General features: G+C 48.1%; 1 protein-coding gene across 1 annotated transcript in view; it reads right to left on the bottom strand.

Annotated features, from left to right (window-relative positions):
* The window catches only part of CABLES2 (Cdk5 and Abl enzyme substrate 2), a gene marked incomplete at its 5' end in the record, with an annotated part of 50,192 nt that extends 45,651 nt beyond the window's left edge, over positions 1-4,541 (bottom strand). The window contains 2 exon segments of the mRNA XM_083447428.1: positions 3,759-4,504; positions 4,506-4,541. Coding sequence (XP_083303554.1) covers positions 3,759-4,504; positions 4,506-4,541 — 782 coding nt within the window.
* Positions 4,542-17,340: the final 12,799 nt, after the last annotated feature.

Here is a 17,340-nt window from a genome sequence, read left to right as displayed (position 1 = left end):
GAAGAGCCAGGGCAAACAAACAAAGACAGGGCAGTGAAGCAACACAAACATACGAGGGAAATAGTTTTTGTCTGGGCAGGGTAATTTACAGGCCAGATCAAGGGATTTACAGGCCTACCGGGAACACATTGTGCCCAGGTTAGAAGAGCACAATAAGAGAGGTTTGCTCTGCTCTCACAGGGCTGGCATTTGGTGGATTAAATCACACATAACAACCCCTTCTCCCAACCCTAACTGGTCAACAGATGAGTAAAACGTGTAAGTTATTAATGTGTTAAAAGCAGTTAGCAGTCAACCTAGAGAAAAACATATTCATGACAAAAGTGAGGGTCTTTAGAAGACTCATAGAATAATAGAATCATAGAGTTGGAAGAGACCACAAGGGCCATCGAGTCCAACCTCCTGCCAAGCAGGAAACACCATCAGAGCACTCCTAACATATGGTTGTCAAGCCTCTGCTTAAAGACCTCCAAAGAAGAAGACTCAGACTCAGGTACTCTCAGAAACTTGGTGGAAGGCCATCTATGGTTCTCCTTGAAGGTCTCTTGACTCCATCGACTTCATCCTACATGGCCAATGGTCACAGATGACAGGAATTCCACAACAACTGGGAGACAGATCATCCACACCCTTGATTTATTGAGCACCATACCAGGCCACACTCGGCAAGCGTGATGGACTTAAGCTCCTGAGCACTGGGTAATCAAAACGCCACTATTCTGACCAGCTCGATGCATTTGCTTCCTCCTGGACCCTGCATACGGGTCACAGACACAATCTCCAGGTACTCTAGGAGAGTCAATGTCATGCGAATTAAATGTGGCATGCAGCACCCTAGACAAGAGTTTCAGGGATTGCCAACACCTGAATGAGAGTTGTATTCGTGCGCCATTGTGAAGCACACAGTGGACCGGAATCTAAGGGTCCCATTGTTATCAGATGACACCACAATACACATATACTTATTTATGTTCTTGATTATATGGAATGTCTGGTAGTGTGCGGGCCATGACAAAATAATAATAGTCTTTTAATAAGCCTCTCTTGCCTTGCCTTCCTATATTGACATGGACAGACTCTGGAGGAAGGGGAAAGCAAATACTGGCTTGAATTTTTCGCATCCCATTTGCATCCTGTTTTCCCAAGTCGCTCAGGGCAACTGCATCTCAATAACCCCTTTGGGCCACTCATTCTACCAGGCCGTTGCCAAAAAGCTTCATGTAGTAATAAACACTAAAAGCAAAAGATTTCTGTTGTAAATGGAACACTCCGACTCTCATGGCCTTTTGCTATTGCTCAATATTTATTAATACTGTAATTATTCCAAGTTGTTAGGGGATTTTTTTTTTTGGGGGGGGGTGTTCTTTGACATTTTCACTTGTTTGCCCTGAACAGTTGAAATGGCTTGTATGTGTGTGATGAGACTCCTTGGTTGTGCAAAGCTTGCTGTAAAACAAAACATAGCATTTCTTATTGCCTGCTTAGGTTTCCAGCTCCTAGATATTGGGTTGGAAGGAGCATCCTTTAATCCATCGGCCCACTTATGTTAGGATATCACTGTCTTGTATTGTTTTGCTAGCTGATGGATTTATGCCATTCTATTGCACCCCTCGTATATATTTTATGGTATTTAATAGGCTGTTCACTCCTTTCAGGGGGTGTGTGTGGACTTCAGGTCAAAAAAGTGGCATATAATATACTGCAAGAGGATCAGCGCCCCATCTTTATTTACTCTCTTAATATGTTTCTTCCTACAGAGATGCTGCTGCTAAATTTATTTACTGTTGTCTAAGAGACTTCAGCGGCTCCTGCAGGCAGCCATGAACGACTGTTGGTTTGGGAATCATAGAATTGTAGTGCTGTAATGTCGTTTCTGTGTGGCTAGACAACACACAGGGAAAATCTGAGGTGGGAGAGGGGTCCAGAAAAAAGTTGGGCTTCTGGAAGGATGGGCTGACGGAAGACTACTCCCGAATCTTCGAATGGGACATTATCATCAACTCAACAGAGATAAAACCACTTGACTCATCTCTAAGCACAACACAGGGCTTGGGTCACCACTGTGCGCCATTCCTTGAACACACAAGCACAACCTTACATGCCCTTTGGTAAAATCTGCTTTTCCTCTCAACATACACACAATAATTTTAAGGACTCTTAAGGAGCAGCTGGTTTATTTTTGAGCAGCAAATTAAAGAGCATCCCCAACAGACCTAGCAAAACAAAGGCACAGCTCATGCCACCTTTTGCTAAGTCCCATAAGGCCAACACAGAAACTGAATTCCACTAGTGGAATTCTCAAGAGCATCCTCAAAGCACAGTCGAGTTATGACTCCCAGGAGAAGTTACTTAGGCTCTCATAATATGAAAGGGAAAGAAGTAGGGTGTTAATTTGGACTCATCACCCGTCCTCTCCGTAGGGCAGTGAGGCCCATAAGCAGAGCGGGAGATATTCCCTAGGGTTTGGGGGAAGCAGAAGCTTAGTTCCCAGCAAAACATTAATTTCCCAGCAAGAAATGAAAAGAAAAGATGGACTTACGTTAATAGGACATTAAAATGTTGTAAGACATAGGCATGTAAGTTTATCATCAGTCACTTTATCTGTATGCCAAAGTTAAAACCTTTCTCAAGGCGGCCATACCACATATTTTAAAAAAGTCACAAGCATAATAATACTAGTCATAAACATGAAACAAGCCATCAGAAAGTACACAGTCAAATTGAACAATTTCCACATAATTCCCAAGAACCAAAATAATGATAGAATAAAATAACATCAACAATAGCAGCAACCCTATCCCCTGATAAGCCTCATAAACCCTATTAGCCTATTAGACACCTTATTAGCATCTAAAACCAAATGCTTTTGGGGGGCTGGGAAAGGAAAGAGAAGAATCCACATCAAAAGTAAAGATGCCAGGAAGACTCTCTCATCCTTTACACACTTAAGATAAAGAGACTTGTTGGAGCAAGTCTGCAATCCTGCACAGACTTGCTTTAGAGTAAGCACCGTTTACAGTGCATCTGTTTGGATGTTTACTCACAAATACTCCACACTGAAGCCTGCACTGGAAAAGGGCCCTAGCTCAGTGATAGAAGATCTGTTTTGTCTCACGTTCAGCCCTTGGAGCTGGGAGGGAAGGGGCTACGGGTGAACCCTGCATGAAACGCTGGAGAGATGCTGCCAGCCAGTGTAGACAATATTGAGCTACATGGACTAAAAAAAAGAGAAAAAGTCCGGGCAGGTAAGTTATGGCTGTAGTCTTAGGGCGGCTCTTCTTCGATAAAGAAAAAGTCAACAATATAAAAGCAGGTGGGCCTTTTTAACCCCTTCGTGCTCGTTTGTTTATTGCAGCGTTTACAAATGACGCCGCTGGGGCAGCCTTTAGCTAGCTATAAAACAAAACAATAAAATCACACACCGACGGCAGGATCTCCAGCCTGCAAGGGACCGATTATATCTGCCCAGCAATCCAATAAAACGGACAGGTGGGCGTGGGGAACAAGGAAGAAAGGGGCGACTCTGAGTAGGTGTAAGAGGAACCGATTGCCTTCGGAGACAAAACCCGACGTAAAGAGGGGAAGCGTTTGCGCAGCGCAAGAAGACTGAAGACAGGACACATATGTATATATGTGCATTTAGATCCGGAAACTGGTCAAACGCAGGCACCTGCCCGAACTCCCCCTCCCACCCCGCTTTTTCCAAAAAGGACCCAGGAATCCGAGACACACCTCCCCCCCCCCCGGGCCCTCCTCACCTTTGCCTCTGCACTTCCAAGGGGAACCCTCCTCCGGCGGCGGCGATGCTCTGGGTGGGGCTCAGCAGCCCCGCGGGGGCGACGCCCGGCTTCGCCAAGACCCCCGCGGCTGCGACGGCCGGGGCGGGCACCACGGGGCAGAGCGGGCTGCCCAGCAGCAGCTGGGGCAGGAGGGCGGCGGCGGCGGCGCCCAGCCCGCGGGAAGGGTCCAGCTCGGCGGCGGCGGCGGCAGGCAGCAGCAGCCCCGGCGGGGTGGCGAGCAGGAGCCTCGAGGCGGGCAAAGCATCGTCGTCGGGCCGCTCCCCGGGGGCCGCGGCGGAGGACGAGGGCGGCGGAGGCGGCGGCTGCTGCTGCTGCGGAGACTGCAGCGGCGTCTTGCCCGGGGCCAGGCACGGCGGCCGCCCGTCCAGGGAGATGTTGTTGAGGAAGAAGAGGGCGGCCTGCCGCCGGCGAGAATCCCCGCCGCGCTTCCTCGCCGGCGGAGGCGGCGCGGGCTCCCCGGGCGGCGGCGGAGGAGGCTCCGGGGGCTCCCGGTCTGCGGACGAGCCGCACGCAGCCGCAGCCATTCTCTCCGCTCGCTGCTGCTGCTGCTGCCACCAGCGGCCGCCCGGGCAGCCGTCGCGGCCGCCCCAAGCCCGGCCGGGTGGAGCCCTCTTCTCCGCGCTGCCCAGCGAGAGGGCGCTCGCCCAGGCGGCTCGCAAGGCCATTGGCCGCGGCGCGCCGCTATGCAAATACTCGAGGCGGCCCCCGCCGACCAGCCCATTGGCTGCCGCGCTTCCCCATTGTCTGCCTGGCGCCGCCCCGTCGCCTCCTTCCGCCCCGCCGCAAAAGCGTTTTTCTTTCTCCCTCGGCGCCGCCTCTTCCTCCCTCTTGCCGAACGGAGTCGGCCGGGTCCTAAAGGGCGCCGGGTTCCGGGACCTGCGTTTATTATTGGGCAGGGCGAGGGGACGAGGCTAGTCCTCATGGAGGATCGTGGGGTTTTTCCTCTTTCTTATCCTTGTTGAATCAGGGGCGGGTGGGGGAAAGCCGGCGGCCCTGCAGATGTCTCGCTGGGTTTGGTTTGGTTTATTGTATTTCGGTGCCGTTTTTAGTGCAAATGAATCCTAAAGCATAGCTGTCAACTTACAGATTGGAAAATAAGGGACCAGCAGCCTCGAGAATAAGGGATCAGCAGCCAAAATAAGGGATTTTAGTCAACCGGCTGAAATACAAAGTTAAAAGGGACCAGATAATTTGGGAGAGCAGCGCCGGTTTTTAGCCCTTCGTTTCCAGAGGTTGCTGCTCAAGACACCAGCTGATGAAACACTGCAATTAAATAACTACAAGCAGCAACCACTTTCCGCGCAAAACCCTTCCGCAGTTTGGTCAAACTCATGCTGGTAGCTTCCAGAACACTATCCAACCATCTCGTCCTCTGTCGTCCCCTTCTCCTTGTGCCCTTGCAGATGCAGCTTGAATTGTATGAAATAATTAACAAATAATCAATGACACAATTACAATTTAAAATGAAACCATCTATATGACACTGTTAACAAAACAACAACAAAAAAATAATCACAGCTAAACGCTATTAACAAAACAGCAGCTGAAAAATAAGCTGAACGGCACCATTACAGCAAAATCCATATTATATGGTTAGCATATCAATATGGCGTTTATAATCTAAAATAATACTAACAGCATTAACAGAAGAGCAGCTAAAAAAACGTAAGCTAAGCACTGTTAAGTTCATACAAACGTTCTCCACGACCCCATGACTTGTGATCATTAAGATACACATAAAATACACACAATGTCCATTGTTAAGCCAGTGCAACCAGCAGCTGCGCTGGCTGTGGTCCTAAGGTAATGTGCCATAGGGGAGACCATGGGGCTCTTACCACCAGTGGAAAGAAGAAGAAGAAGAGTTTGGATTTGATATCCCGCTTTATCACTACCCTAAGGAGTCTCAAAGCGGCTCACAACTTCCTTTCCCTTCCTCCCCCACAACAAACACTCTGTGAGGTGAGTGGGGCTGAGAGACTTCAGAGAAGTGTGACTGGCCCAAGGTCACCCAGCAGCTGCATGTGGAGGAGCGGGGAATCGAACCCGATTCACCAGATTACGAGTCCACTGCTCTTAACCACTGGAAAGGTGGACTGCAGCTCCTTCACTGGTTGTGCCATGCGAAGTTGGTAGGCTCCTCCAGTCAACAGCTTACCTGCATCATCCTGTGCCAACTGCAGCTTCCGGGCCAACATTAAGAGCAGGGAGAACATTGCAGAAATCATATATTGGAGTCACCAATGGCTGAAACATTGGCGGCCAGGTTATCCTAGTCCAGGAACTGCTGTCGCTGAAGTTTGTAGCAGGCAGGCTTGATCACTGAGCTCATCAGGGCCTCCAACAATAATGATGGATCAAAGAGCACCCTGGACTATGCACCTGTTCCTTTAGATGGAGTGCCAGCCCATCCAATACAGGTAAGGCGATCTATCTTCCAGATACCCACAGGGACTATGCCTTTCAAGGATTTAAACTGCACGGCATAGCTCATAGCTTCTCTGAGTTATTCAAGCCCCTTCGCCACGGCAAGGCAGTGATCAGTTAAAGCTATGGTTTTCCCAGTAGTAACGTATGGAAGTGAGAGCTGAACCATAAAGAATTATTGATGCTTTTTAATTATGGCGCTGGAGGAGACTCTTGAGAGTCCCATGGACTGCAAGCAGATCAACCCTATCCATTCTGAAGGAAATCAGCCCTGAGAGCTCACTGGAAGGACAGATTGTGAAGCTGAGGATCCAAGAGTTTCGCCACCTCATGAGAAGAGAAGACTCCCTGGAAAAGACCCTGATGTTGGGAAAGATGGAGGGCACAAGGAGAAGGGGACGACAGAGGACGAGATGGTTGGATAGTGTTCTCGAAGCTACTTACATGAGTTTGACCAAACTGCAGGAGGCAGTGGAAGACAGGAGGGCCTGGCGTGCTCTGGTCCCTGGGGTCACGAAGAGTCGGACATGACTAAACGACTAAACAACAACAACAACAAAGGATTTAAACTCAGTTTATAGGCCCTTCATCCACTTTCTACAGGGCGTGCATGACCACACCTGCTTCAGATATCATGGAGAAGAAGAGCCGAGTGCCATCGCCATGAGGACGACATTTTGCTCCAAATCCCCCACATACAGCTGCTAAATGGCACAGGGGACAAAATAGTGCCCTGAGGCACCCCAGGGCAAAAATTCCATGCTTGGATGCCTTCTTTTTTTGAGCGTGGCCCAGTCACTCACTCTCAGCCTAACCTACCTCACAGGGTTGTTGTGCAAATAAAATGGGGAGGAGCGTTGTTGGGAAAACAGAAAGGGCGGGAGCTGGAGACTCATGAACGTTGCCTTTATCTGCCTTCTTCATTATTCGTGAGGACAATTGTGAGAATGAAGAGTTCTAAATGCAAGGTTCTTATAGAGATAGGTGGCTTTGCCACTACTCCTAGGGTGGCATAAGGAGCTGGATCCGACTGGTGGATCTGGGTCCCGCCCCCGCAGGTCACATTTGACAGTTGGACAGGACCACTCTCCTGTCAATCACCTGGTGTCACAATGATGGCAGGGGATCCATTTTTGCATAGCATTGTGCATGGAAGGCCCAACTACTGTATCAGCTGATTGTTGACTCTTGACATGCCCTGTGGACAGAGTTTTGCAACCCCGCTTTCAGCTCTGTTTTGCCTTTACCGTTTTGACATCAGGTAAAGGGACACAGGTGGCGCTGCGGGTTAAACCACAGAGCCTAGGACTTGCCGATCAGAAAGTCGGCGGTTCGAATCCCTGCGACAGGGTGAGCTCCTGTTGCTCGGTCCCTGCTCCTGCCAACCTAGCAGTTCGAAAGCACGTCAAAGTGCAAGTAGATAAATAGGTACCACTCCAGCGGGAAGGTAAACGGCGTTTCCGTGCGCTGCTCTGGTTCGCCAGAAGCGGCTTAGTCATGTTGGCCACATGACCCGGAAGCTGTACGCCGGCTCCCTCGGCCAATAAAGCGAGATGAGTGCCGCAACCCCAGAGTCGGTCACAACTGGACCTAATGGTCAGGGTTGCCTTTACCTTTTTATAGGGCAGGTGGGCAGGCCAAATAGGGAGGCCTAGTGGCCTGAGGTTCCTCACCCTTACATTAAGAGGAGACAGGGGCCACCTCGTCTGGCCACCTCCTGGCTGCTGGAGTCTGTCTTACTAGGGCTGCACAACAGTGGCTTCTGGTGAGCATCAGTCCAACTCATGAGCAGGCCAGCCTTGGGAGGAGGAGATAAAGGCAAATTTCTCAATGAGCACAGGTGCAAGCCTTCAGAAGATCTGGGGGTCTTAATAGACCACAAGCATTGCAGTCAACAGTGTGATACAGCAGGGGGGAAACCTAAATGCGATTATAGGCTGCATCAACAGAAGTATAATTCCACATCAAGGGAAGTAGTAGCACCACTCTATTATGCCTTGGTGAGACCCCACCTGGAATACTGTGTCCAGTTCTGGGCGTCACAATATACGAAGGATATTGACAAGCTTGAACGTGTGCAAAGGAGGGCAACCAAGATGATCAGTGTCTGGAAACCAAGCCAGAGTTGATTATGTTTAGCCTGGAAAAGTGGAGACTGGGGAGATATGATAGCCATCTTCAAATATCTCAAGGGCTGTCTCATGGAAGAGGAAATAATAATAATAATAATAATAATAATAATAATAATAATAATAATAATAATAATAATTTATACCCCGCCCTACCCTGCCAGAGCTGGGCTCAGGGCGGCTAACACCAATAAAATCACACTAAAAACATAATGGGAGGGGGGGGGACCAATTTAAAATACAGGTTAAAATGCAATTTAAGATGCAGCCTCTTTTTAAAAGTAGCCCATAGATCAAAACCATAAGGGAAGGGAAACACAAGGGTCAGACTGAGTCCAAACCAAAGGCCAGGCGGAACAGCTCTGTCTCGCAGGCCCTGCGGAAAGATGTCAAGTCCCACAGGGCCCTAATCTCTTGTGATAGAGCGTTCCACCAAGCCGGGGCCAGTACTGAAAAGGCCCTGGCCCTAGTTGGGACCAATCTAACCACCTTGCGACATGGGACCTCCAAAATGTTGTCATTTGTGGACCTTAAGGTCCTCCGCGGGGCATACCAGGAGAGGTGGTCCCATAGGTATGTGGGTCCTAGGCCGCATAGGGCTTTAAAGGTCAAAACCAGCACCTTAAACCTGACCCTGCACTCCACCGGGAGCCAGTGCAGTTGGTAAAGCACTGGATGAATGTGATCCTGTGGCAAGGACCCCGTAAGGAGCCTCGCCGCGGCATTCTGCACCCGCTGGAGTTTCTGGATCAGCTTCAAGGGCAGCCCTGCATAGAGCGAGTTACACTAATCAAGTCTGGAGGTGACCATCACATGGATCACTGTGGCCAGATCAGAAAACAAGTTTGTTTTCTCTTGCTACAGACACTAGGATCCAAACCAATGGAAGAATTTCTGGCAGTAAAAGCTGTTCAACAGCGGAATAGATTTCCTTGGAGTTTTTTAAGCAGATGCTGGATGGCGACCTGGCTTGGAAGCTTTAGTTGAGATTTCCTGCATTGCCGGGGGTTGGACTAGATGACCATTGGGTTACCTTCAAACTCTACAATTCTGTGATTCTGTGATTGTAAAGGCTCCGTACCACGCTCCGGAGAAGGAAAATGCCAATGAACACAGCAGCATGTATGGTGCCAATAGCTTATATGCCTTGGGAAATGACTCAGAGTTTTATTATGACATTAAGCGTTTAAGAAAGACTGAGCTGATTGATTTAATCATGCCACTCCAGACTGCGGAGAGCAATGCATCCTCTTAATGAAACGGGCATACAGCACGGATATGAACGAATGAATCAAAAACATCCCTCTTCTCCACTTGCTGCAGAAGCTGTTGTATGTGACTCATTGTCAAAGGAGTTGCAGGGCTTTTTTTGGTGGGTGGTCGTGGTCACGTAGAAGGAAGGAGAGGAAAACAATGAGAGGTCAGAGAGTGGGGGGGCTAAGGAAATACATTTTCCAAATCAGTACAGAAACCAGTTTTCAGAAATGCATCGCTGTTTGCTTGCTTAATTGTGGAGCACAAACCCTCGGGTATTGCCCAGAGGAGAAACTATAGCTCAGTGGTGCTGAAATAACTTAGTCACATATTAGCATCTTCCTCTCGTTCCAAGGTAGCGATGACTGAACAGCCTGGCTGCTATACACCTATTGATCTTCCCTTTTAAAGAATTCTGCACAGTCATTGTACCTCCAGCAATCAGAGAAATAAAAATTATTATTCCTACAGATCAGGCTCTGGATTGTGTGAAGAAGTTATTTCTTTTATCTGTCCCAAATCTTCCATCCTTCTGCTTCATTGGCAATCAGAAAAATAAAAATGGCTCTGCTGCTTTTCTGTTCTTGAACTCTGGACCTAGTAGCCATTGCAGATACGCAGACAACCTGTTTATTAAACATTCAGTTGATTTGTTTGCAGATTGTTAGATGACATGTCAAAGCAAGCGCCATCCATTACTTTCCAGTGCATTTTCCTGTCACCCCTTATCACAAAAAAGATCCAATCTTTTGGAGAAGTGGCTTTGTTACATAAGACCTTCCGGTGAACTATGTTGTTGTTGTTGTTTAGTCGTTTAGTCGTGTCGGACTCTTCGTGACCCCATGGACCAGAGCACGCCAGGCACTCCTGTCTTCCAATGCCTCCTGCAGCTTGGTCAAACTCATGTTCGTAGCTTCGAGAACACTGTCCGGCCATCTCATCCTCTGTCGTCCCCTTCTCCTTGTGCCCTCCATCTTTCCCAACATCAGGGTCTTCTCCAGGGAGTCTTCTCTTCTCATGAGGTGGCCAAAGTATTGGAGCCTCAGCTTCAGGATCTGTCCTTCCAGTGAGCACTCAGGACTGATTTCCTTCAGAATGGATAGGTTTGATCTTCTTGCAGCCCATGGGACTCTCAAGAGTCTCCTCCAGCACCATAATTCAAAAGCATCAATTCTTTGGCAATCAGCCTTCTTTATGGTCCAGCTCTCACTTCCATACATCACTACTGGGAAAACCATGGCTTTAAATATACGGACCTTTGTTGGCAAGATGATATCTCTGCTTTTTAGGATGCTGTCTAGGTTTGTCATTGCTTTTCTCCCAAGAATGACAAACTATAATGACACAATTACGCAACCTGAATTTTCCAGGGTTGCTGTTCCTGGGCGACTGGTGCATCACATGACATGACATCACATGACCTGGGATTGTTGGCTTGTCTGGTAAAGCCCGTGTAGGTAAGAAAGGAAAAGTTAATGAGTTAAGTTGCAACCCCAGCAGAATGTCACTCTGACAGAAGATGTTTGAAAACTCCAAATGCATGTGCCCAGAAAACAGTAGATCTAACTGAAACACATACTTGGAGATTGGCATGAATAGTTTATTATTATTTACTGGTTGCAAATTGGTGAGCACGGGCATTATATGCTGACCATAGGTGCCGGCTTCCTGGGGGCTCGAGCACCCACAAAATTCCCCATGAAAGGGCCGGGCACTCACAAATTTCGGCTGCATGGCACCCATGACCCCAGGCACCCACACTCACAGGGCCAAGCTGGCATTCCTGATGCTGACAAGACCTCACTCCTGTCAGCAATCGTGCTGCAGCATTCTGCACTAACTGCAGCTTCCAGATCAAGAACAAAAGAAGCCTCAAGTGGAGAGCCCTGCAGTAATCCAGTCTTGATAGAACCAGTGATAGCGGCAATGAATCTATTATTATTATTATTGCTTTTTTCTTTTATATATATATATATATATATATATATATATATATATGTATATATATTATTTAGACACACATACAAAACAGTAATGTACGTACACTTACAAACAAAACAAAACAAAAAGGTAAGGGAAAAAGAAAAATACATAAAATAGGTAAATAATAATACACTCATGTGGCTTCCCTCCGCCTCTACCTTATTTCTCTTATTAAACTGTTATTTTTTCTAGGTCAACTTTACAGCTTAGTCTAAGCATATCAGCATGCTATCTTTAGAGCAGGTGTTTACTCATATATTCTTCAAACCATATCCGTTGTGACCTTAATTTCTGATTTGTTTGTTATCTTATTGCTGCAGTTAATTTCACCAATTCTATAAATTCAGATAATTTATATAACCAATCCTCTTTTGTGGGTATGTAATTTCCTTTCCTTTCCAATTCTTTGCAAGTAGTAACCTGGCTGCTGCAGCTGCATATAGAAACATTTTATCTCTATCTTGTGGTACCTCATTTCCTATTATTGAGTACAGTGGTACCCCGCAAGACGAATGCCTCGGAAGACGAAAAACTCGCTAGACGAAAGGGTTTTTCGTTTTCTGAGGTGCTTCGCAAGACGGATTTCCCTAAGGGCTTGCTTCGCTAGACGAAACAGCCCTGCCTCTCGTGTCATGGTGACAGTCACTGTACGCATGCACGCTCGCTTCCCTGCTCCTCCGGCTCCCTCCCACCTTCCGGCTGATGGTTAGTGCCTCGCGCCGCTGCCCACCCCCCTCGCGCGCTCCCCTCAGAGAGCCGTTGCCGCCAGCAGCCAGCATTGCAGACGGAGTCGCGCTCCTGAGCCCCACCGCCCTCCAGCAGCCATGTCGCATGGTGGCCACAAGGCGCGGGTGAGTCTGAGGTACCGGCTGCGGCAGCTGCCCTGCTTCCCCCCCCCGCCGTTGTTAGTGTTTAACTGCAGTGGTGCTTCGCAAGACGAAAAAACTCGGACAATGAAAAAACTCGTGGAAAGAATTAATTTTGTCTTGCGAGGCACCACTGTATATTTATTATTATTATTATTATTATTATTATTATTATTATTATTATTATTATTATCAACATCATCATCACAAGGTAATTGTATAATCTTAGAAGGGGTGTGGCTTGGACTTCTGAATCTGTCACTACACCAGCCACTGAGAAAGAGAAACAGACATACAGTGGTACCTCGGGATGCGAATGGGATCCGTTCCGGGGTCCTGTTCACATCCTGAATAGAACTTAAGATGCGACTGCGTGTCTGTGCGCGCACAGGTCGCGTTTCGCTGCTTCCGCGCATGTGCGTGACGTCATTTTGACTGTCTGCACATGCGCAAGCGGCGAAACCTGGAAGTAACACGCTCCGTTACTTCCGGGTCGCTACGGAACGCAACCCAAAAATACTTATCCTGAAGCATATTTATCCTGAGGTATGACTGTACAGGTATGACTGTAAGGGACGTGGGTGGTGCTGTGGGTTAAACCTCAGAGCCTAGGACTTGCCAATCAGAAGGTTGGCGGTTTGAATCCCCACGACGGGGTGAGCTCCTGTTGCTCGGTCCCTGCTCCTGCCAACCGAGCAGTTCAAAAGCACGTCAAAGTGCAAATAGATAAATAGGTACTGCTCTGGCGGGAAGGTAAACAGTGTTTCCATGCACTGCTCTGGTTCACCAGAAGCAGCTTAATCATGCTGGCCACATGACCCGGAAGCTGTACGCTAGCTCCCTTGGCCAATAAAGCGAGATGAGCGCCTCAACCCCAGAGTCGGTCACGACTGGACCTAATGGCCAGGGGTCCCTTTACCTTTACCTTTATGACTGTACAGGAGATGAAGTGGGAGCGAAAGAGGCAGAGGGAATGTGGACGAACAGAAGCCTGTGAAGAAGAGAAGAAGAGTGAAAGAAAGCATGTGCTTGAAGGTAGGACAGAAGCCTGGCAAGGAAGAACGAGCGTTGAGAAGAGGGAGCATGAAACTGAGGCAGAGAAACAAACAGAGTCAGGCAAAAACCAGGGAGAGTAACAAGAGACAGGAGCAAGGCATTGACCATGGGTAGGCAAACTACGGCCCAGGGGCTGAATCTGGCCCAATTGCCTTCTCAATCTGGCCTGCAGATGGTCCAGGAATCAGCGTGTATTTACATGAGTAGAATGTGTCCTTTTATTTAAAATGCATCTCTGGGTTATTTGTGGGGCATAGGAATTGGTTCATCCCCCCCCCATAGTCCAGTCCCCCACAAGGTCTGGGGGACAGTGGATCAGCCCCCTGCTGAAAAAGTTTGCTAACCCCTGACATTGACTGAAGCAGGTATAAGGCAAAAGAGCATTGCCCATGGTGAATTAAGAAAGGAGAGATTACAAAGGAGTCAAAGGGGACGACAAGTATTTCCAAAGAAAGAAGAACCAGAAATGAGAGGAAGGAGCTTTTGCATGTGGTGGTAGAACAAAGAAATGAACCTAAGGGTGTGTGTACAGTGGTACCTCAGGTTACAAACGCTTCAGGTTACAGACTCTGCTAACCCGGAAGTAGTACCTCAGGTTAAGAACTTTACTTCAGGATGAGAACAAAAATCGTGGGCCGGCGGCACGGGAGGCCCCATTAGCTAAAGTGGTACCTCAGGTTAAGAACAGTTTCAGGTTAAGAACAGACCTCTGGAACGAATTAAGTTCTTAACCAGAGGTACCACTGTACTGATGAGAAGAGTCCCAACCATGAAAATGAGATGGCTGGGGTTCATCAGGTGGCTCTGAACATAAGAGTCATGCTGGATCTCTGAAGGTGCTTGAGAGGCAGGAATGTAGGAATTCTCCCATCCAGCAACTGGTATTCAGAGGCCTACTGTTAAGATGTGGGTGAAAATATCAGACGACACAGCGATTCTTCAAACAGCTCTTCTTTATTCACAGGCCAGAACAGAACTGAACTGAATGGTTCAGCCAGCCTGCTTATATAGAGCTCCACTACAACGCAACAGTAACCACTTTTTGTAACTATCCAATCACTGAACGTCACTTTCAACCCCTTATTTGCATATGTGGACCTGAGTGAAAACTATCTACAGTATGCACACTGTACCAACACGGCTACCTACCTGTAACTTAAAAAAAACACGACACCCCAGTTTGAAAACTAAGGATGTCTTTGCTTTGACTTCTGTTCCAGGAAACCTATCCTAGAACTGCACTTTGCAGAGCCCATTTGTGAAGGTAATTCTTCAACACAGTGGACGCCCAAATGCCTCATGTTTTAGGCTGGTGGTGTCACAATTGGAGCACATAAAATTATTGAGCACACCAAAGAAATGTAGCAACATCTCATACTTCCTCTGTGCAGGGAGTTGGGGATTTAGGAGAAACCAGGCCACTGAGTTTGGAGCATCTGGATATCCACTCACAAAAGCTGCATTTAGTAACCTGATTTTGCAAGTCTGGTGTGTGTGTGTGTTTCATAAGGTGATAAAGGTGTTGCTATTCTCCTTCCTATGTGAGGACACATGCCAACCTTAGAAGTGCCATGCTGTATCCACTAGGTGGCAGGCGCAGACCAAAAGAGGCAAGGGCCCTTTGAAAAAGGACAACGGATTTAGTGCCCCCACCATTTCCACATGTGCCAGCGACTAATGGCTAAAGCTGCGTCAGAGCACCCAACTCGCTGCTGACGCGGGCAACACTCGCAAAATGTACGAAGGCATGGAGAAAACCTTTGGACCAACCTGTCAAGGGAAACTGCATTGCTGAAAACCTTTGTCGGGAAAGATCATCACAGATCACAGCAAGCAGATGAAATGATGGACAGGGCACTACCAAGCAGTCGCGTAGCGTGGGGGGGTGCAGGGGGGGCCGGCCGCACCGGCCGCAACATCTGGGGGTTAGGGTTAGGGGGCGCAAATCCACGGGTTAGGGGGTGCAAATTACTTGCCTTGCCCCGGGTGCTGACAACCCACGCTACGCCACTGCTACCAAGAACTGTACTTGTGGGAAAACATGGTCTCTGACACAGCAATTGACAGTATCTGGACTCTGTTTGGCGATGTGGTTCAGGAACAACAGGATATGAATGACCTTCCCAAGGTCAGTGTGAACCGAGTGCTAAGTGCCAGCACTGCTTACAGCTTGGCTGGTGTGTGCCAGAGAATATTTATTTCCTTGTATGCCACCTTGTTTTCCTCTGTCCTCTAGCTTTGACATTTAAGCTGTCAATATGTTTTGGAATCCCTTTGATGAAGGCCTGTGTTATCCACATCATTTATGAGGATTCTGTATATGAGTTGTGTTTTGGGCACCAGAGTCATTTGCTGGGTATGTAAATATTCAGGGCATGGACTCACGAACACAAATGTGCATAGCATTTGCCCATGCTAATTTATATGCCTAGATGTGTGATGGAAGAGGAGCCAACTAACTTCCCATGCAAATGACCCCCCCCCCAATGTTCAATTAATTTGCAGTCAGCCAAAGGTCATCCTTTGGTTGACAAAGGGACGTGGGTGGTGCTGTGGGTTAAACCACAGAGCCTAGGACTTGCCGATCAGAAGGTCGGTGGTTCGAATCCCCGCAACGGGGTGATCTCCCATTGCTCAGTCCCAGCTCCTGCCAACCTAGCAGTTCGAAAGCGCGTCAAAGTGCAAGTAGATAAATAGGTACATCTCCGGCAGGAAGGTAAATGGGGTTTCCGTGCGCTGCTCTGGTTTGCCAGAAGCGGCTTAGTCATGCTGGCCACATGACCTGGAAGCTGTACGCCGGCTCCTTCAGCCAATAAAGCGGGATGAGCGCCACAACCCCAGAGTCGGTCACGACTGGACCTTTAAAGGTCATCCCAGATCTGGTCCTCTTCAACTCATTGAGCCCCAAAATTTTCCTTTCAGATCAGGCTCTGGATTGTGTGAAGAAATACTTTTATCTTTTATCTGTCCTAAATATTCTAACAATTAACTATATTGAATGACTATGAGTTCTAGAGTCATGAGAGAGGGGAGAGAAAAAAACCCAGTCCACGTTCTCCAAGCCAGGTATAATTTTATAAACGTTTATCATTTCACCTCTTCCTTGGTTTTTGTCCTAACTGAAAAGTCTCAAATGTCACCTTTCCTCACATGGGTCAGGGGGCACTCCAGCCCCTTGATCACATTTCAGTTGCTCCTTTCCAACTCTGCTATATCCTTGAGGGAGAGGTGACCAGAACAGCACACATGGAATTCCTAGGATGGAATTTATTTTTTTAAAAATAGTTGCTGTACAGTGGCGTAGCGTGGGGGGTGCAGGGGGGCCCGGCCGCACCGGGCGCAACATCTGGGGGTTAGGGGGCGCAAATCCACAGGTTAGGGGGCACAAATCCACGGGTTAGGGGGCGCAAATTACTTGCCTTGCCCCGGGTGCTGACAACCCACGCTACGCCACTGTTGCCGTACACTGGGTCAATATCTTCACAGAGCTATCCACTCCGACCTGGAGGTCTCGTCGCTGGTCAGTCACTGCCTGCTCATGCCCCAGCATCACTTGACAGCTGCTTACACTGAACTGGGCCATTTTATTGCCCATTTGCTCAGTTTAGAGAGGACCTTTTGAAGCTCTTCACAATCTCTTTTAGTTTTTAGTTTTAACGGCCCTGAACAGGAAGTCTGCAGTCAGCTCCCACGTTGTTCACCCCTGATATATGGAGAGCAGCTGCTATAACATCTCCCCCCCCCCCCCAAATTTTTAACACAGAGTTCACATAAAATAAGATCACTTATTTTAGGGTAAACTATGCAGTGGTTTAATCAATGCAG

This window comes from Podarcis tiliguerta (assembly GCF_965153285.1).
Source record: "Podarcis tiliguerta genome assembly, chromosome: 6".
Classification (NCBI taxonomy): domain Eukaryota; kingdom Metazoa; phylum Chordata; class Lepidosauria; order Squamata; family Lacertidae; genus Podarcis; species Podarcis tiliguerta.
Note: the sequence above shows the minus strand (reverse complement) of the source record. Positions and strands in the feature narration are given on the sequence as shown.